Source organism: Cebidichthys violaceus, unplaced genomic scaffold (genome assembly GCF_023349555.1).
Source record: "Cebidichthys violaceus isolate CVI_PGR_0920_01 unplaced genomic scaffold, fCebVio1.0.p SCAF_16, whole genome shotgun sequence".
In the NCBI taxonomy this organism is placed as follows: domain Eukaryota; kingdom Metazoa; phylum Chordata; class Actinopteri; order Perciformes; family Stichaeidae; genus Cebidichthys; species Cebidichthys violaceus.
The window spans coordinates 4,541,846-4,563,792 of record NW_027176329.1 but is presented as its reverse complement, the minus strand read 5'-3'; the positions used below and the strand labels follow the sequence as shown (position 1 = coordinate 4,563,792).

At 43.2% G+C, this 21,947-nt stretch overlaps 1 protein-coding gene across 6 annotated transcripts; it reads right to left on the bottom strand.

Annotated features, from left to right (window-relative positions):
- Nucleotides 1–334: 334 nt before the first annotated feature.
- Nucleotides 335–21,240, bottom strand: rxrba (retinoid x receptor, beta a). 6 transcript variants are annotated; one of them, XM_068710820.1, is made up of 13 exons: nt 21,167–21,240; nt 20,041–20,189; nt 18,181–18,416; nt 17,385–17,538; nt 17,029–17,208; nt 14,372–14,392; nt 11,791–11,951; nt 11,424–11,553; nt 10,787–10,919; nt 8,312–8,347; nt 6,014–6,105; nt 5,736–5,841; nt 335–5,540 (listed from the first exon to the last, which is right to left on the bottom strand). In XM_068710820.1, the coding sequence occupies exons 2-13, from the start codon at nt 20,054–20,056 to the stop codon at nt 5,393–5,395; spliced, it is 1,413 nt and encodes a 470-aa protein (XP_068566921.1). In that variant the 5' UTR covers nt 20,057–20,189; nt 21,167–21,240; the 3' UTR covers nt 335–5,392. The 6 variants fall into 6 exon arrangements, with proteins under 6 accessions (XP_068566921.1, XP_068566920.1, XP_068566919.1 ...); XM_068710819.1 differs by lacking the exon at nt 21,167–21,240 and adding an exon at nt 20,945–21,108; XM_068710818.1 differs by lacking the exon at nt 21,167–21,240 and adding an exon at nt 21,011–21,108.
- Nucleotides 21,241–21,947: the final 707 nt, after the last annotated feature.

The window sequence follows — 21,947 nt, the reverse complement described above, 5'->3', positions numbered from 1 at the left end:
GTTAAACTTTGACAGGAGGAGAGGTCAGTGCTCCCTCTAGAGGTGGAGAGATGGGAGTGCGGTGCCAGCGGTCGCCCGGGGCCCTGCGGTCCTGCTGGACTGAGGAGCTGCCCGTCCCTCCACCAGGACACAGGGGTCTAGTTCGGACCGTCCAACTCACGGACAGTGAGCGGGTGTTTTATGTGGAGCCTTAAGGAAATGAGTCCACCGCAACTTTCAACCCAGAGTGTGTTTAAGGCACATTTACATCTTGCAATATCTGAAATGATGTGGAACTTAGTTTAATAATAAAATCCTTTGAGTTTTAAATAATCAATGAAAAACACTTCACATACATGATTAAAACCTTTACTCAGACATGATACAACAAAGAGAAACAAGATTCAGAATCAATCACTGAAAAAAGTATTCATATTTTTTTTTTTTTCTTCTTTCAATCCCCGAAGCACACCAAAGTCCACCGGCTCCATGTGAACGATGGAGAGGGACAGAACCAGGACAAAGAACAATAAGAGTGACAGAATCCATTCTGATTTTACAGCTCTTGTACTTGTTTAATACTTTGTAATAAACAAAAGATGAATAGCATAGTCGGTGAAGAGGGAGACAGGAAACAAGACAAATAAACAGTGTGATTTCTTTTTTCTTTTTTCAAGGTGAAGAGTAAACAATTAAGGAAGATTCTAGATCTACCGGGACATTGGTTTTTCTGTTTTTCTTCTTGATCACAAATCAACACCTGATCAGAGTTTGTTAAGTCCCTCCCCTTCTTCTCTCTCTCTGACTCACCCTCCACACTTCCTCCGACCTAAAAACACCAGCGACAACTTCCTCCTCAAAGTGAGCAATCATATTCGGTTGATCCCTCTCGTCAAGTTCATTCAATGTAACTGGACCTGTGGATTCTGGTGCACTGTGTCTACAACGAGAGCCACACGTTCTGAAGGTTTGCTTTTAAGCTCCAGCCACGCGGGACTCTAACACAGTGACACACACACACACACCATCAGGTCCCAGCGGCCGCGGGAAACAACCAGACAAATGCGACTGAATACATCCCTGTTCGATCATTCCTAGTTTGTGTTTCAGTCATATATGCATTTCCCTGTCGTGGAAACCAAAGCAGACGTTTTAAGGCCTGCGGGACCACATTAAAAAAAAATAAAAAAAATAAGCACCAATGCACAGCTTGAGCACCAAGAGGGGGCCACACTCTGATCCACTCCAGAGACCAGTCCTCCCCTCTCCACCCGAGCTGTCATTCTATTCCTATTATGGCCCCTCTTTAGTATGCACTACACAGGCCACGGTTAGCACTCTTTAGTGGGCTGCACAACGATCACAACATACATGACAAAACGAGCCCCGGGGACTGAGTGGCCCTGCTTTTTAAAAACAGCCACATCCACAAACAACTCGGCAGCGATCGATGAACCAGTGAGGGTGCTGGTTTCTGCCTGTGTCAATAGGTCAAAATGCCCCCCCGATATCTAGTCTATACACAATGATCAATTATTCAGTCACAGCCTGCAATCCATAACAAAACAGAAAAAGCATGTTTAATTAATCAATTTTTCAGAAAGCGAGTCATTTCAAAATGTAACAAAGATGGCGACAACAAATACTGCTACACAGTCAAAAGGTCACAGCATGCGTCTGCCTCAAGTGCACGCGGTTTGCCAACGACTTGTGGGCGGCGCGGCGCGACCCAAGTAAAGTCAGCAGAGAGGGACAGCCGAGCTGAATCCCTTCCTCGCGCCTCTCCGATGCTCCTCCCGCAAAAACAAAAAGCTTCACATCCTTTTTTCAAACAGTCCAAGAATCACTGGGTTACGTTTACAGGCTCGTCCCAACGCAAAGCCCACCGAGCGCACGATGGTTGAGTTTAAGGGTTTGAGTTAATAGAGCATCGGGTCAACACGTCAGCTTCAGCTCCTTCTGCTCTGTGCAGCACTTCTGCTCAATGAACCAAACAAACCGCCAAAGCTATAGTGCCTGCCAGTCAAAAGGCGTAGCTGCTAACAGATTCATTACACACGTGCAGAAGAGCATACGCACGTGGCCACACATACCCGATAATAAATGCAAAAAACAAACAACTACCAACCACCAGCTCCTGCTAGAACAGTCTGCACATCTTAAAGTGGCTTAGCATACGGAACCTGCACTGTTCATCACCCACTAAATGAGCTACGCTCAGAGCACAATGTTAACAAACAAAAGGTTCAAAGGTTCAACCTGTTGCTGTCATTGGAGGGATGGGAATTCTGAATCTTCTCAATTAATATCAACTTATGTAACAGACTTAGCGAAAACACAACACACAATTTGCAACCGTTTACCACAATATGAATAAACAAGTTGCATATTTTTTTTACTTTGATTGGTATTTGCTCAGTCAGCTGAGTATGTGACTGCTATTTTTTTTCCCCTCCAGCACTCGACTGATTGTGTAATCGATCCCAGCTCCAGCTTTAGTAGCAGCAGGGCTAAACATTCAGCAGGGGAAGCTCCGAAAACATGGAACGGTGCAGAGATGGTTGCTGAGATGATAAGACGACAAGCGCGCGTCCTAAAGTCAGCCTTCTCTCTGAGGGACGAGTGCGTCCTCTCACAAACCTCATTCCACAGCTGTCCAAGAACAGCTGATCACAAGATCTCAAAGCCTGGTGGCAGGAAGTCACTTGGTCTCAAACGGCATCATGCTTTTCTTTACTGACACCAGAGTCAGGCTGCCGTATGAATGAACCCTCTGGAGACTACTTTGCGTTGGCTGAGCGCATGCATGGCTGGAGAGAAACTACAACACCACCAAAGTCTTAAGGTGAGACCACCGTACTGACATGTTAAACAAAGCCACCTGTCTCACAGGCCATCTAACTGTCAGCCTCCGAGTCCGCATCACATGGGGGGGAGGCCACGGGTCATCTCTGAGAAGTATTTGGACTATCTGCAGGGCAGGAAGCTCATTGCTCATTCTGGTCAAAGCAGCCGGCCTAAGTGCTTTCTAAAATACAAAAACAAACACCGGCTGTGTCTGGAGGAGCACAGCCAAAATGTACAAGCACTTAGCTGGTGGTCATTCCCCATCGTAGGGAATCTGCAATTAGGTTCGGGGTCATAATGTAACAAATAAAAAAGGGGAACCCTACATCTTCAACAGACCTATTCAATGAGGTGGGAGCGTCTGATGTGTCTGTGTACTTGCATACGGTTTGTATTGATGTAAATGTGCAAGTCTTAAACTAACCATAGTAGTTATTTAGCACCTGGTAGAGGACAGCTGTGCCTCTTCCCTGTAGAAGGATACTGCAGAATGTACGGTTCTCGTTGCCATTAAGTGTGGTGACTAATAAGAAGGCTAAACACACCTCGGAACGCCAACGCTCTTTGAAATACTAACAAAAAACGTCTTTGTGTACCCCAGTACTGCTCACCTTTGAGCGTGTCCACTGTGTATGTCTCTGTGTGGTAGCTGCACTTGACTTTTCACTGCGATGCTCAGATTCAGCCGCCTAAACAGTTCAAATCACAGTAACAGATTACTGAGGACATCGGCTGACGTCGGTGCAAAAGCAGCAGAGGTGTGGTCTGGCCTCGGGCTCAATAACAACTTCATGGTGATGACCTCACACAGGAGGCAAGCCTCATGCTGATTGGACAGCAAAAAAAAACAACACAGAGCTTTTAAACGCGTTTGTTGGAGCCACAGATTTCACAGGCATCTCTGTGGAGCTCCCCTGTTTTTCTTTTGGATTATTTACATCTACTGTACAACAGCCGCCAGCATCCAGCCAACACACACTGAATGAAGTCTTCCAGAGCTGCAGGTAGTAGGTGTAGGATTCCCATTATACAGCACTAATTAGAAAGGTATTGCATTACAGTAACACGACAAACACGTAGCTCAAACACCGGGCCTTGTTTGCCAATCTATACGCAGCTGGCGATTCATCCATGAGCGGAGGGCCGGCGATGTATCGCAGATAAGTCTAATTTGATATTGATGACAAGGTGAATTGAAATGTTGCATTATTGCCACTGTCAAATCATTTCATCTCTGAAAAAAATTCAGCTTTTCGCACCTCAATCTGCAGAGTGCAGCATCTTGAATAGCTCACAGTTCAGCTCGAGGCTGACCAATCCTGGTCGTCTGTACAGGAAGTGGTCAGTTATTCTGATTGGACAACAACGCAATAATGAGAAAACCCTACACTTAGTACCTTCAAGGTCATCTCAGGTATGTGAGAATTGATGGTCATTTCTAGGAAACATTTACACAGTTACAACTCACAATCAATGACCAGCAAAGGGAGGATTTTGGGGGGAAAGAGGAGATAAAAAAAGACAAACTACAATTTTTGTCTTGCATGAAGCTGTACTTCCTGTGAGACTCAACAAACTGCCAAAATGGAGAAAAGGATGAAATCAAAACTAGGAGAAATAAAAAATAATTAAAAATTCAAGTCATTCTTCTCGTCTTACAAAGCCCGCTGTGCGCATCAGGGTGGGAGGGACAAAGTCTGTCTGTTCAACAAAGTGCTCCCACTCCCCTTTTCCTGGATTTCAATGCCTTGGAAAAAGCTCTCATTTCATGAGTACAGTACTTCAAAATAGAAACTCAAACAAGTTTCAGCATAATTATAAAAAAAAAAAAAAAGAGAGCATAAAATGTTTCAATGTTTACGAGATTGGATGAGCTCACTGTGAGAGTGTGTCTGCCTGTCCATTATAGGACACCTCCTGACCAATTACAATTTAAATGATTTGATGATGGACAAATGATCCTATGCACCTGATTTTAAGCTAAAACCAAACACGAATAAGTAACCGGCTAGTGATGGATATAACACACAGAGGTGTAGCCGTGTAACCAAGTCACCCAGGTTAAGAACAAGGGCCGTACAGCATTACACAAAAGCAGAAACCCTCTGTGACATGTGAAAACTGAAGGCTAACTTAGGATTAAGACATGAACTGTATGTGTGTGGTAAAAAAGGGGTTGTATTGTTTGAGTCGTAACCCCTGTGGTGGAAAAACGAGTATGGGAAAAGATGGAGAAAATGTGTGTGTGTGTGTGAGCGTATATTAGCATACTGTTCATCCAGAGCCATATGATCCGTGTATTAGTTATGTTGCATGTCACTTCACGTATGCAAGTTAAGATCTGCAAGTGCCGGTTATGATAATTAGCCAGTGACATGGAATATGTGTGTGTGTGTGTGTGTGTGTGTGTGTGTGTGTGTGTGTGTGTGTGTGTGTGTGTGAGAGAGCCGGCACATTAAAACCAGCAGGTGCTGCAGTTAGGAGAGGCCCAACGACCCAACGTGGGCCGACGTGTTGGCGATCCTGGTGTGCATCGGATTCCTGACCGGACCGGACCTGGCGTCCTCTAGGTGAGCTGGTGGGGGGCCTCCAGCATCTCCATCAGGAAGGTGTCGATGGGCGTGTCACCAATCAGCTTGAAGAAGAACAGGTGCTCCAGACACTTCAGACCAATGGAGCGCAGCGCTGGGAGCCGGAGGAGGAGCTTTGCGAACCTGGACGACGGAGAAGAGAGCGAAATGTCCTCAGATCTATGAGTCGTGTAAACTCAACATTCAGAAGATGGTATTTGTCTTTAGTCGAGGTTCTGGGCAGAAACCACTGCATCACACCCAGCCTTCTACCAGCGGCTCTGTGCTACAGTGCCGTGTTGAAGCTACGGAGCTGAATAATATTTAACTACAGCCTACCTGCCCAGCTGATCGGGGTATTTCTGTTTGCAGTAAGACTCGAGAGAAGCGTACACCCTCTCTCTCAGCAGCTCCACCTCGCTGGGGTTGGACAAACCCTTTGCATCTTCAGATGGAAACAGAGAACATCTACGTTATCTCTACACGGGAATGAAACACATTTGACATATTTTTCATTCTCCAAATTCCTTTTTTGTTTCTACTAGACTTTCCAGACTCAATTTGTCCTCTCGTTTGGTGTCCTTCCTCGTGATTGTCAACCCTTCACGTCTACGTACCTGGGTTGAAGAGGATGATGGCTCGAAGACAGCCGAGCTCCGTCTTGTCCATCTGCATGTCTCTCATCTTGCTTACGAGCTCTGTCAAAACCCTGCAGAGAGGAAAGGAGATTTGCGGAAGGAGATCCCAGTTGGGAGACAATTCCAGATTAGGGAAGAGAAAGGAGACGAGGGAAAGGGACAAGAGACGAAGATAAGGGGAAAAGAGAGCGAGAAAGCAATAAAAACAAGAAGAAGAAAGAGGGGAATAAGAGAGTAAGAACAACAGAGAGGGACCAGACTCCTAATCACATTGTATTCACGGTTACTTCTCAATGGAAAGGCTTTTTGTCTAAACTACACAGGGCATGGCTGAACTGCTGGTTCTACAGAGGAAATAACAACAACTTAACAAAACACTCTAGATTAACGGACATGGGTGGCAAACTGCTGCCACCAAATAGTGGTAAGTTCTGGTTTTCTTTTCTACTTAATAGAAGTGTGGGTTAATTGTGTTTATAATTAACTGTGCTCGCGAATGTGCAACAGTTGCTGTTAAAAGTGTTGTGAAAAGGGCCAAATGATTCAAATCTACTATGGCTGGAGAGTAAAAACTTTATAGTTTCCTGTTCACTTTTTCCACGCGGTCTATGTTCCACTATCTCAACCGATGACTCCAAGGAGAAGAGGGCAAATGGCAAGGCCCTGAAGCTCACTCGTATTCTAGACCAATCTTCTTACAAGGACACCAAATTCATTGACTTATTGGAAATTCCTTGTTTAATATAATTCAAGGGTTCAGGGTGGGCCACGGGTTTTATCAAAATCCTCGATTTAAAAACTGTGATAGAGAGGGCCAGAGCGAGGAAGTGATCAGGAATTTGGGTGCAGTACTTCATACTTTAAAGGAGTATTTCACACACAAAATGACTCACCCCATGTTACCTTTGAATTTCTCTCAAGCCTCTAGGTGAACGAAGAACGAAATAACGGAGAGAAGTCTTGTGGGCTGAATTTAACGACAGCAAAACCATATTAACTCATCTGTTTACCAACCGTCACGTCTCGTGCAGTACACAACCCAGGTCTCATCTATCCACTCGTATGCTCACTACCCCCCAAACACATGCATCACCACTAAAATGATGCATGTGTTTATAATATGCATGTATGTATGTATGTACCGGTATGTATGTATGTATGTATGTATGTATGTATGTATGTATGTATGTATGTATATATATATATATATATATATATATATATATATATATATATATATATATTATAAAACCATTTAAAACAACAGTTTCTTAGTTTGGGAAGTAATCAATGAGCTTTTCTCCGTTTTTGGATTCTTTGTTCACCGTGGAGGCATGTGGGAAAAACAAAGTTTTGATTTACTTGATTTACAAATGTTCATTGTTAATTTCATTTTGTTTGGGGGGGGGGGCTTTAAATGCCATCCATTCAATCATATATGCTTCACAAATCTTGAAACCTAAGGAAGTAAGAAAGGTGTCTTGTTATTCAAGAGAAGTGCATGCAAACAGAGTTCAAACAAACTTACCAACAAATCCATACATTGTTAATCAAACGAGTCATTGTGCATCATCAGATGTGAAGCGCAATAATATACAGAATGTCAGTTTGGACTTAAAACTTAAACCCCGTTCAACTGCTTGGAATATGACTTGGATGACAGAGGAGAGGACTATGCAGACGCAAGTGAGGTGTGTATGGGGAAAGTGCATTAGCAAACAAAGTTGTTTCATACACTTGGAGTGATGTTTGGGACGCGCCCACAGTGTGTGTCGTTAATGTTAGAAAACGGGCCCCTCCCCTCACAGACGAGGGCCAACAGCCCCTCCAACAGACCCAGACGCTAAGCGAGGGCATCAAACACACTCTGACCTGCCTGTGAAAGAACTGTGTCCTGCAACGGACTAATGCAGTGTCTAGTCCCTCTATTAACGCACTGGGAAAGCTGGGCCACACATGTGGATTTGCTCATTATGGTCTGACAAGGCGCAACAAGCATTTGGTTTGGGAAGAAAATGCTTCGTCAACGGGCAGAAGATGAAAAGTATCCTGCAGGCTTTTAGCAGTCAAAGCCACAAACCAAATATGGTGTTGAAGTCTAATTCAAAATGCAGAACTGCTCTTTGTCATCGCCATCTAAAGTTCACTGAGTGATCGAGTTCAGAATGACATGTTGGAGAGAAACCCGGCTGATTCCTGCAGAGCTTCAACCTTTCAGCTTCGGTTTGTTTCAAGAGGAGGGCTTTCAGAAAGGTGTTTGTGTGGAGGCGTAATTACCTGTCAAATATGGCCCCAACCTCGGCATTGTGCGCCCTGTGTATTCAATCACAATGTGTTATTACAATGTCATTACACAGTTACATTGTTATAACAGAAGTCTGACTGTTTTCTGAGCCCTTCAGCTGTTACATATGATTTCACATAGTGACAATCTGTAGTGGTACAAAGTACTATCTGATGCGTATAGAAATGTTGCATGAGGATTGTTCACATGTTTCGTGTTTGATTTATCTCACACCTGCACCCAAACACAGATTTCTCTATATGTGTACCTCTGATAAACATGTGATCCGTTTTATGACATCATAAACTGCAGTCTTACACAAGGCGCCAACTATATTCACATGGATTAAAATAAGCAGAAAAGGAGGTTATGATCAATTTTATGAGCCAAATGCATTACAGCAGGAACCCGTTAGTACACATGAAAGTGTTCAGAGGAAAACGACTAACTCTCAACCTTTAATAGGTTCCTCGCTAAGCGGTAATACGTCATGAAAAGTAACTTTTTGGATTTTGATTCATCAAATGTCATGTCTTAGTCTGCTCCTGCATACTGTATTTGCCTCATTAAGTGTCCCGTGTTACTCCTTTGAGAAAAAAAGCCGTCGTAGTTGTGTTGGTCAGAGCTTTCCTAGAAAGCCATTTGGTTTTTACATCCTCTTTAACTAAATAGGATTCAGGTACTTGAAACGGATGCAAGCTGAAACAAAAGGCTGCTGCTAGAAGAGAGCAGTGTTATGAAAGTATCGGCGGGAAATCACTGAGCCGTAAGCTTGCTGTAAACCCGACCTGATTTCTAGGCAAAACTAATCCTTTATAACAATGTAATTACTGTGTAATTAACAGTGAATTGACACGTTGTGATGTTTTTTTTCCACATAAAGTCATTGAGAATTTGTATTATATTTTAACCAAGGCATGTGACGACGTAACGAACAGAACAATGTCTCACTCGAAGCACTGAACATGTATCACACCTGCCGATGTAATCTACCTCTGGATAAAGCAGTGTCATCCCCTTCTCACCAATAACAATACAATGTTATGTCAGTTATCTCATTATCGGTTTCTAGTGACACGTCAAACATGTCATTTCACTTTGGAAGTAACACCTGATGGTTGAGGCCGGGAGGCTGTCATCATGTTCATGTTTTGTCTTCCGGTGATCGAGGAATAAGTGTTTGGGGATCTCACACTAACAGGCTTGTTTAGATACGTGAACAACTCTGGACTGACTGTGGACCTGCGGCCATCAATCAGACAGAAAACATGGGTTTTAGTCATCGTCTTAGACTTTGGATACGTTCAGTCTTTTCCAGGTTTTAAAGACAGCATTACAGTAAAGTGATGTCATTTTCCTAACTCACCAGACTGTTCTTGTTGTTCCATTAGTGGCCTTTAGCCACGTAGTCATTATATCCACATTACTCATGATTATGGATCCAAAATCTCATTTTCTAAATATTTTGAGAGAGCACCAATAACCCAACAATACCTTCGCAGTATTGATTGTGAGGTATTGTGATTTGATCCATATCGCCCAGCCTAAACACACATAAGGCCCAGTATTATTTCTAAAATATTATAATATATAGAATAACTTATTGTACAATGTTGTGACCTTAGATTATATAAAGACTGGCAGTGATTGCCTTATGCCTATTGATTACAGATTGTTTGAATATTGTGCATTTGTATCTTAAGATCATTGAAAGTCGGGTTTATGTGAAGATTGTAATTACTTTACAACAAGAGATCTCAAAGCAATTATTCTTTGGTCAGCAGAAAAGAAGATGTAACAATAGCACAGCCCCATGGCCTCCACAACATTCTGCACAATGATGGGATGTAAACTATCATATTAATGTCATTTTAAGCCTTATTATTTAATAGTTAATATTGTACATTAGCCAGCCATTGACGGTGTGTGTGTGTGTGTGTGTGTGTGTGTGTGTGTGTGTGTGTGTGCACATGCATGTCTCTGGGTAAGCATGAGTCACCAGCCTCCCCCAGCATGCTGTCGCCCTACAAGCAGTACTAAAGAAGCAAAGTCTCTCAGCCAATCACTGCCAACGCAGAACACAGCAGCTGCAGCCAACCAAAGATGAGGACACAGTATCCTAAATTCTTACCCGTCACTAATCCAGCTAAACATGAATAATTCATGTATAAAAGTAAAGTGTTCTTTGTGTATCTAGCTCTCAGGACTGATGTGGGTTTACCAGGTGAAGTCAAGAAGGGACCTGGCCTCTCAGGTTCCATCTATTCTAGGCTATTCTAAGTAGGCGGTGCTAATACTGTGTAGAAGCGGATCTATTCTCAGTGGAGTAGAAAGGTCTTGTATTGTTTATGGTGGCATGTCCTCTCCAGTTGGGTCACCCGCCCAAACTTGTGAATGCAGGGGAAATCTCTGGTGTTGCGTGTCTGTCAGAGAGCTACGCTTTGTGCACATATGCATGGGTGTATTACCTGTCAAAGATGGCTCCAACGCCTGCACTGTGAGCGCTGTTCCTGTGCACATGCAGGCCAGTGGCCAGTAAGATCCCATCCTTCACGGAGATAGAGCGATGGGAAAACGATGCTATCAGGAGTTCATTCCAGCCTGTTGGAGAGTGAGTGTTTCAATACTTCTAATGAACAGTCAGCTGTGATGTTTCTATTTCTTTATACCCGATATGACTCAATGTTCTTGGTCCTAAAGGGTTAGGGTGAGACCCGGCTCTACCACCGAGCCACAGTCACCCTGCTGTCATTATTTAGTGAGGACCAGCTGAGCCTTAACACATCACTACATGGAACAGATGTATTGATCAAACCCTCTATCGTTCCTCATTTTCAAAAGCCGTACCAAACAATGGGAGATATTTAGAAGATTGTGGACCCTAGTTTTAGTTCTATGTTGAAAAGAGGGCAAAGGTCTTCATCAGATTCCTTGACAACATGAATTACAAAAAAACTAACAACATACAGAGGTTACTTCCAGGGTTGGGAATTAGCACCAGCCATGGCAGAGTGGCAGAGGGACAGAATGTAACGGCAGATCAGTATTGCTGGATCTCAGTGTGAATCACCACTGACTGGTTCAGCAGTCTTGAGGCAGACTGACCTGCACGTAGCAGGATGACCTGGTCGTCCAGGGCCAGCTCAGAGAAGTGAGGGATCCTCTTAGCCCACTCCACCAGGGTGAAGAGCTGCTTGTCAGCTGCCTGGCAGATGTTGGTGACAGGATCGTTGGGCTGAAGAAAGAATAAGAGGTTTGTAAAGAGACCCTGCATTATTCATACCGCCTGAATGGGAGGATTGTCAAAAATAGTCCTGCAGTCTTTGACCAAATATAAGCATGATTATATACTTGAATGAAGTACAGAAGACGTATATAAGCTGACTATCATCTCTTTCGTTCAATATTTGTATCAAAATAATTATAATAATTTTAAATAAAGCACCTCAAAGAAACCATGCAGACTACTCACAGAGCTGCCACCTGAACTTCCGTCTGCGTGAAGCTCCGTCTTCTGCTCCACAGCCATCTCCGCTTCCAGAATCTTCTCCACCGGCATCTCCTCGTTCACCACGCTGGTCGACTCCACCTCGCCCTCTCGTTCCCTGTTCCTCTGTCGTTCCTCTTGGACAGCTGCAGGACGGGGGACAAAGAGGAGCACAGGAGAAAAACAATGAAGGACAAGGAAAGGGGAGGATGCGACAAAGAGTAAGAAGAGCAGAGAGGAGATAACGTGTGTGTGGGAAGGATGGGAGAAAGGAGGACGATATGAAAGAACAAAAGAGCAGGAAAGGTGCCAGAGCAAAGGAATGGACAAGTTACCGAAGCAAAGGGCTTGGGCAGGCCGGCCAAGGTAGGGATCATAGGTCAACAACACGGCAAAAGAAAGAGAAGGAGAGGCAGCGGAGGAGAAAACGACGTTGAGTAGGGAGGACATGACACCAGACAACAGAGTGGATTAAGTGAGAGAAATGGAGATGAACACGTGTGGACGAATGAAGAGGAGACATGAGGGAGACGTATTGGTGCAGGGAGAGGATGGCATAAAAAATGAAAGACAGAAAAACAGAGAAAAAAAAAGCATAACAGCAAATTAACGTGAACAAATGTGGAAAGAAATTCATGATCAATGCAAAGTCTCTCATTCTGTCTTTCATACTGTTTCATACTGCACAAATGGATCATATATGACGTTCACAAAAGAAATCATTATTATTGACTAAGTGTTTCAAAGCACCAACAACAAGGGACCTTTTAACAGCCAGATTAAGAACAGGTAGGTTCCTCCTCCTCATGAAGTTAGAGACATCTGGTCAGAGCTCGACATTAAGCTTTTTCAGCCCTTCGGGTAAGTGGCTGAGGTGTTTTACCGATAGTCAAACTTATAAAGAAAATGAATCAATGCTATCTATTTACTTTGTTATCGTCTAGTATTGAGGTTACACTCAATTCAACTGATCAGGACATACATTCCCTGACCATGCTTTGGGAGCACTAATAGATTTAATCATGCATCATAAGCTGCTTAGAGCTAGTGTGAAGGTGACCAGGTCATAACTCCTCTCTAATATCCATTTTATAATGCTGTGAAAACATCTTCTAACAACTGGATTAACTCAAGTTTCTCACCAAAACCTACATTGGAACACATCACAATAACTGAACAACTGCATGAGGCGTTAGCTTGCCTGAACACAGTGTTAACTTGCCCCAGGCTAGAGGCCAAGCGTTCATGTCCTGCCCTGCAGGTTACTGCAGAAAGGCAACGGCAGTCAGGTTTAAGTACATATAAATCCATGCAAGCATATTGATCCCCCCACCCCCCCATCATTTTGAGGTCTTATGGAAGCTGTCCATTAATAAAAAAAATGGGTGGAGCGTTTGATACAATTCAGATGAACTGTGTGGGATGTTTTAGACACAGTAACCCGATTTTAGGGGACCAAAGATAATTGGACGAAATGAAATAAAGACATCAGTAGAGAGAGACTGAGGTTATGTGAATAAAGAACATCCGCCATAAAGACCAACAATCTTGGTTACTTTGGTTGAATGTTTAGGATCACTGATTTGTTCCATTGACATAAAATTGAGGGGATTGAATTTTTAAAAAAGCCCCAGAGTCCTTCATCCCTGTTCACCAAACACAAATGTAGACAATCTGACATCCAAGCTGAGAATACAGCAGAGAATGTCCATGTTCATATAGTTAATACAGCCTCACATATTTACATTTTCCAGAAGGGTATGTAACTTACTTTATGTCATTGTTTTGGTCATTTCTTGGAGAGCAGCAATTGTAAGTGAAGTCATTACTTTGTTTATGATTCAAATACCCAATTTATCTGGGTCGTACATATCAATTGTTTATTGTTTTCTATTTTTGAATTATGTCTATTACTATTGCACTGTGCATATTGTTATGCACCAATGTGTAACGTACTTGGCAATAAACTGTCTGTGATTCTGTTTAAATAAAGCCCTTGTAAAGGAATAACTAGCATGGTGTATTCATTGGTGGTCGATTCATTGTTGATCATCAACGTGTCTGGAATCAGTTTAAAGGTTATTTCAGTGTGAATCCTAGAATGTCCACTTATTGTCAAGCAACGCAAAGACGTTGATAGACTTGATATCATCACCATCAACCTGCATCGGTCACTGTGTCCGTGTTTAATGCATAACAAGGCGTGCCGGTGGACATGTGACGGAAAGCTGGAGGCCAAAACCGGCTTCAAAGTGGACAGAAGTGGAAGTGCTCTGTGGCCCTACTGGGCAGCACCCAGGTGGGAATAACAACAAGAAGCTTTACAGTACAGTAGGATGATGATTGAAAGGAGTGTGCATACTCAGAAACTTTCCCTGGGTCTATAAAGGTTAAAGAAAACATGGGGGAGTGATTGGAGGCTGGCACTGGTCCACCTCTGAGCACTGGCAACAAACTATGGAACGACTTTTTAAACTAGCTCCTTCTCATAGGAATGTCATATCTCTCTGTTGTCGCTCACTCATGCAGACACAGACACACACCCCTCCCTCCCTCTTCTCCTTACATCTGTCGTTCATCTTGGCCACTACAGAAGGAGGGATGGGGGGAGAGAGAACGAGAGGAAACAAAAAGAGGAAGAGAGGGGGAAAGGGGGTTAGTGTTTACAAGGCTTACCCACCCCCATCTCCCTCTCTACCACTCTGTGCTCGTTCTGTCTGTCCCTGATGTACAAACACCAATGAAGCTCTCAGTTACAAAGCACAGGAGACATATCAACACTGCTACATTCACTACTGTTCATAGATTAGGTGTAATATCTCATTCAAAAACATTTTTGATATTTTTGTTGAAATCCTAATTACATCCTGACAGCAATCAACGAATCAAATGCTTCGACAGAACTCTGCAGGACTGTAAGCCGGTCCAATCATTCACCGGCTACCTGTCTGCCTGTCTGTCTGTCTGCGCAGTCATTGCTCGTCAACTGAGTCTTCCACAAGAAGCTACTGTGACAGCTGTGAGTACCAACATTAGCCGTGTTTGTTGTCTACCTTCGTTATGACAATGTTGGGGGAGTGGCTTTGGAGGGAGACCTGAGGGGACGGGCGGTCAGTGTTGATGACTTGGGTCCCGATTTTCTTGCTAGATTGAGCAACTTTTGGAGCTAGTGATGCTAGCTACTTTCATTGGAGAAGAGTTAGCGACACTGGGCTGGGTTTTCAGTTGGATCATTTTCTTAAATCTAGCTCACAATTGCTAGATTCCTAGCTTTAAGGTTAAAGGTCATATTAAAACAAAAAGCAGCTGTCCTGAATGTCTCTTTAATCTGCGTGACTCCATGACTACAGCGATCATATAACAGCAGCGACCACACATCTCAACCTATCAAACTGATGATCAAAGTGATTGATCATCACGCTAAATAAAAGTAGCATCGTAATGTGCTGCCATGATAGAACTCGTATGATAAAGCTCCGTACACAGTACAGTGAGCTCTTACCAACACTGATCAACTCACCAACACTGTCACTTATATCATAATGATGTACTTAATTATGGTATGGTAAACTCAGGCAACTTCATGATAGTGATACTTTTTGATGTTTAAGTTTGGTGGTTAACTTCAAACATACTGGTACTGAAGTTTAAATCGCTACAGTTGTATAGCTTAAGACTTAACGGTGGCGTTTATGCTTTTCATCTCACTATGAAGCAAGGAATCTGTCTGTCTGTATGAACCGCTCAGCCACCTTACTTCACAAATATGCCGGTGTATTGAGTGTGTTTGTCGAGTTTGGGGCAATTTAGAAAAGCATCTATCCGTTATGTGTTCGCTAAACTTTGAATAAACGAACGAACAGCGCTCTTTGCAGCAGCGGAGGAGAGGCCTCTGCAGCCAGAGTCCAGCATGTCGTCCACAGCGACAGACACCAAACTCTTCTTCACTTCCCTGGAGTCAACACGAGCGCATAGACCGCTGGAAACAGAATCAAACCAGAGAGGATTTCACCGGCGTGACTGTGAGTAAAGCGCAACTAGGATACGGTTTTCTTCCTGTGTGAGACAGTATTGCCCCATTTATTCATAACAATGATAACGTTACTCTGCAAAATAACACCGCTAATTACAGCCATGCTCTTCTTTATAACACCGGTTATTTTGCCAAAACAAGCGAATTTAGAAATGACCTTCCCTAAGTGAACTTCACTGCCCTGCTTTAGTTTTGCCGTTCCTCTGATTGGGAATGTTGGTATTGGCAGTGCTAGATCTATTAATACCACACAGTAAACGTGACAGAGCCATTATCAGCACAATGGACTTTCAGTTACTGTTGATGTCTGTTCAAGGTGGAGCTTTCACACAGTTTAATGAATAATAAAGCATTATATTGAGTTCTTATATTTTGAGAGTCAAATCTGAATCTGCAAGGTAACCAGTGACAACACACTGTCAGGTAAACGTAGTACTACAATGTATTCCTTAGTAGTATACAGTTGCGCTGAATATATCTAAGTGCTTTGCAGGCCTTTTGTAAGTTATTTTGGAGTACAGTGAGTTACAATAGTAACAGAAGTCATTATTTTTTATTTCTAAACATCATAATAAATCTATAGCTGTTTGGGGCCTCAGACCTTACCTTCACGTGTTTTTTTAACACTGAATCACCATGCATACAATGAAGAGTTTAGATACCAATCAACAGCAAAAAGAGCCTTAACCGTCATAGTGAAACCATGAAAAAACCACAAAGGGTCAGAGAATACCGTTTATGTTCTGTACAAGTGACGTTCAATGGATCACAGAACACTGAAGGGAACACTAGTTGTGTCCGCAGTTTTGAGCAGAAGAAGTCCGCTACTTCTCAAACATGTGGAAGGGCCTTTGAAAAGACCCAAAACTTTAGATTTTCTTTTGATATGATATTTTCTTATATGGTATCACATGAGTAGTGGGCTCTTTATTAGTCGTGTCCACTCAGCAAATATGCCAGTGGTAAAGGAAACTCCTTTGTTGCAGCTCCAGAGACAGACATTACCCGACCAATCAACATCATCACCCAAATCATATCAGCATGCGAGTAAAAATGCACCATTTAGTGCATTCAAAACTAAAATTGAGTGTGTTGGATGGTGAAAGGGCCCCATGTTTAGGGGTCCTGAGCAGGAGGGGCTGAGGAACCAGCCATCTACAGGGTGTGCTGAAGGGCCCCTGCTTGCTCACCTTCTCTCTTCATGCCCATGGCCAGGCACTTCTGGTAGCGGCAGTACTGGCAGCGGTTCCTCTGTCTCTTGTCCACCATACAGTCTTTACTGTCCCGACAGGTGTAGGTCAAGTCTTTGCGCACTGTGCGCTTGAAGAAGCCTTTACAGCCCTCACAGCTGTAGACACCGTAGTGCTTACCTGTGGAAGGAGGGAGGACAAGAGCCAAAGAGGTAAGACAAGAGGAATGACAATTTGCTGGAAATGGCAATGGCTGAAAAGTTTAAGGATCTCAGGGTCTCTAAATTGTTTACAGTGTTTGGCCCTAACTCTAAGGGAAGGTGGAGAGAAGAGTTGTATTTAAGGTGGATAGTCACCAGAAGATCTGTCTCCGCAGATGGCACAAAGGCGCTTCTGGGAAAGCATCGGCCCTGGGCTGTGGGGCGACAGCGGCTTCAAGCCCAGCGGAGGCTTCACGTCATCGGAGCTGCTCACTGCGTGGAGCCCTGACATGGACACTGTTGAGTTGATCTGAAGGAACGACAAAGGAGAACGTCTACTTCTGTAATAATGTTAAGGACATGGTCGACATTCTCAGCAAGAACACACAGAAAACATCAGAGTGAGAGGCAAGCAGGTTGCCTTTGTTTTTACTATTTTTTCTCCAAGCCCTGCCTCGCCGCTTTCATTTCTCTCTGACAAACTTGTAAGAACAGAGGCGATAAGACAAAACCAGAGTAACAATATATCTGTAGCTAAATTGTACGGTCCCATGGCAAAGACGGACAAAGAATGATATGCATTATCTAGATATGCATTAATGTTAAACATAACAAGTGTGCTTTATTTGAGATTTTATTGTATTATAGCAGGACTTGATGTCACTCAACAATCAGGACAATCTTAGAAATTGTGTTTTCCTTGACCTCTTTTAACATGTTCATTTCTAACTTTCACATTGTGAAATGAATGTGGATTATGATTTAAATATCTGTCTGCAACAGTGCTTATGCACATTTCTAGGTGTTCTTGAACAATCTAATTCTCCAGTCTGAAATATACCAAAAACACAAGAAAAAGCTAAATTTGGGCTGAGATAGAACAGGACAACGACTGCATGGAAGAGATTGTATGTTTACATCCTATCACCGAGGAACAGGAACCCTGCCTTACCTGTGGGCTGCTGATGGGGCCATAGCCCACCGACGGCGTGCCAGGCAGGCAGGGCGAGCCCAGCGAAGAGCTGATGACGGAAAAGGGGGAGCCGATGCTACTGATGGGGCTGTTGACCCCCGTTGTGGTGATGGGAGGCAGCGAGGTCATGGAAGCTGCAGCTGAGGGAACCAGCGGAGGCGAGCGCTGCCCCGAAGGAGGGGAGGAGACAGACGAACTGTCTGGGCTGTGGGAATCTGAGACAGCGAGAAGGAGAACAGCAAATGGCCGATGTCATCATTAATAGAAGTAATGGAGTGCAAAAATGGCTCAGCTCATTAATAGGAGGTAATACAGGGATCAATTGAATTTATTCTCATACTCAAACACAAATGTGGTCGTTCAATCATGAACATAATACCTGCTGCAAAGATAATAATGGGCTGGCACAGATTACAGCTGATATACAACCAATCATTTGCAAATATATTGATGTTTCCTTTGTTAAACAAGGATTACGACAACTATTAAGCAGCCTGCACTTTTGCAACTGGATGTTTAATTTGCATCAAGAGAAACCGTTGGTATCCCAGCATTCCAGTAAAATGTGTTTTGCTTTTAACATCCCAGAGAAACTGCACTAGACAACGAAGTGAAGGGCAAGAAGTAGTTATTCTCTCCACTTCTCAGGGTTAATCATCAGCTCTCACACAGCACCTGAGATGTGCGTTCACTCCATCTGACTGGTGCGCAATCAAGAGGAAGAAATACACTTTCTAGAAGCTCGGTGACTTGAATCTGGTGGACTTTAGATGTGTTTTTTTGGTGCATATGGTTTTATTTCTTTATTTCTGTTCATGCTGTGGTTGGTATTGTCTTGGCTCTCTTCTGCAGCTGGCTGTGTGATGCGTTTCCACTGCCTGGGGCTGCGTACTTGTTCGTCATCTGATCTAATCTATCTTTCTGGCCTCAAACACACTGGAAAGAAATCAACCAATCATATGCTCACATAAATCAGCTACTGTGGCCCACAGAAGACAGCGCTTGCACAACCATGTGAACACTTATCAAGTCAACAAACACAAGGAACCACGCTTTTAAATACTGACAACAGTTTTTCCCCAACATTTTTAATTTTAGTGTTCTCATAAGTCTCCGTCAATGTCTGACACTGGTACAACTCCAACTGTCACATATTTCACAAAGCGTAGGTATAGCATTTCATAACTACTTGTGCAGAATACTGATTTCAAGGTGCATAGTAAAATGTGTGGCGAAACAAGCTGAGTACGGCACCAGCGCCGCCATGTTTCCATGGTAGGAATAGAGGTTCAGACGCACTGGTGCTGCACGTCATCAGCGGTGCACTGATCCATTGCTCTCATGGTTCTGTATGGTGTTTTGGATAAAGGTGAAGAGTGAACAGTGGGCCCAATAGTAAACTCTATCCTTTTCCTTTGAGCACAGCAACCTTTTGTTAACAAACGTCATCAAGACCGTCACAATGATACAGCGTCAAATCACACTTTGCGTTAAATAAATGGTGGGATAGAATTTGGAAGACTGACCCTGATGGACTTTGTTCAAATGATTGCACACTCTGGAGGACAGGGTGTGATTCATCTGTGCCAGCTGGAAGGCATGCCTTTTAAAAAGCTTTAATATTTATTTATATATAAGTAAGTCTTGAATGGCCTAAATCTTAGTTTCACCATAACCCATGTCTTTCATAGGCCTGCATTTACAGTCATGATAAGAAACGTGTGAGTACAATTTGTACAGTTGTAGCTGTTCTCAATATCAGATTTCAAAAGCAATTTTTGTTCGACATTCATGTCGCTGCAGAGCTGATGACAAAATCCGTGCCGTTATTTTCCTCACCTCTACTGTCTCCCATGATGGTGGTCGGGCCACAGGGGCTGGCAGGCAGCTACACACCGACGTACCACCGTCTCAAACGGACCGCTATCAAACTCTAGACCGCGGACTGAGGCCCGGGCCCGAGTTGTTTTTGGAAACCAAAAACGGGTCTGAAATTCCAACACAAGGGATAGCTTCAAATAAAATACTGAGAATACATTTGGTTACAGAGAATGCACATTTGGTTATACAATTGAAAAACAAAACTAGCATCCATCAGTCTACTGCACCGTTACGAGCTGTCTGTATGCTTGTCAATAGAAATATTTGTGTCTTTCATGCATTTTGGGCTTTTGACGTGTCGTTCAGACAGGTCTTTGCAAAACAGTCAGCTGGTAAACCGATGCCCGTGCAAATGTACTGTATAATGTAATACATATGAAACAATATAATGGTACCAAACAATGATTATGTTCACTAGTTTTAACGTAGTGACGAATACGTCCCATTCCACTCTGTAGATAGAGCCCAGACGGATGGCAACAAACCACCGTTCTTGCACGCTAACGTTAGCTATTGCATAGCTCGTAAGCTAGCTACGGTTACTAGCTAACGGTCCAGATGTCTGTGCCTACCGTAAAGCTAAGGGACTTGTGCTAGCTACCCTATTTTAATACAATTATACACTAAATTATTACTGCATATCTCGGCATGATGTGTCAGACTAACTGTCCTTTAACGCTACATTTAGTCAAAAATGACGCAATGTCTGGTGTCAGTTGGCAAAACAAGCCGAGCGCTGTAGCTAACTAGACTTAGCCACCTAAGCTAGCTAGCCAGCTAGTTCACCCGAAGCACCGGAGGAGAGCTAGAGAGCCAAGCACAGACCAGGTTAGGACTGGTTGTTCCACCTATATGTACTTACCCTAGGCATAACCTAGCTACATGCTGTGGATATATATTGAGGCGAAAATAAATACGGTTTACTGACGGTTTAGCGGCACAGCTTCTTCGCATGAAAAGATGTGGCGACTAGGCCCCGCGTGTGTCTCTTTCTCCCCCCACTTTGCCTCGTAGTCAGCCCTCCCTCCCCCTGCAAAGATGAAAACATGATGATGGTGGAGGATTTGGCATAGGGCTCTCTTACAGTTGAACATTGGCTCAGAATCAGTTCAAAACCGAGCCACCCGGGTCTCTTTAAGCAGGAGAAGAGGGTTTGTGCGGTCATGCTGCCTCTCACATGTCGGTGAGGGAGACGCAACCAGTGCAACAGGTCAAGAGGTCAAGACAAGTTCAGCGAGTCGTTTGCTGAAAGGTTGTTGGAGGACATTGGTGTTTCTGCTGCGATGGAAGATATGATCGCTTCATCTTACTGTAAATCAATTATACAAATGTTTTCTATTCTTGCAAGGGCATCAGTCATACTATGACTGCATATGGGAAATACACTAGATTTACAATGTATCAACCTCAAATCTTTTTATTTTTATCATCAAAATTCTGGGCTATGACATACCTAAATCATGTATGTTTCTTTACTTTGGTGATATGACAGAAGATATTGTGTTAAGAGAAGAAAATTGCTGAAAATTCAGCTAGTAAAAAGGCTATTACGAAGAAATGGCACAAGATAGAACCACCATCACAAGATGGATGGTTGAAAATTGTGACTGAAATGTATGATATGGAACTGCTAACTCACAGAATAAGAGCTCAAGAGGAGCGATGTCGTGAGAAGTGGGACAAATGGACACCTGCATATTTCTCAGGATTTATCATGCTTTTGAGAGGACAGAGCAATCCAGATCCTTTATTTTTTTATTCTGTGTTTTTGTTTTAGTTGAGTACTTTTTTTTCTGTGACTGGAAATGATATGTTGTAGTGTTGTGCCACCATAATAATAGATTATTGATTACAGATAATTATGG

Bases quoted from the DNA above. Each gene is read 5' to 3' on its own strand.
- rxrba (XM_068710820.1), bottom strand. The intron at 14,393-17,028 runs GTGAGCAAGCAG...CTCCTTCTGTAG, and splicing joins CATGGGCATGAAGAGAGAAG to TGGCCAAGATGAACGACAGA. The intron at 8,348-10,786 runs GTAATACACCCA...TTGAATACACAG, and splicing joins GTTGGAGCCATCTTTGACAG to GGCGCACAATGCCGAGGTTG.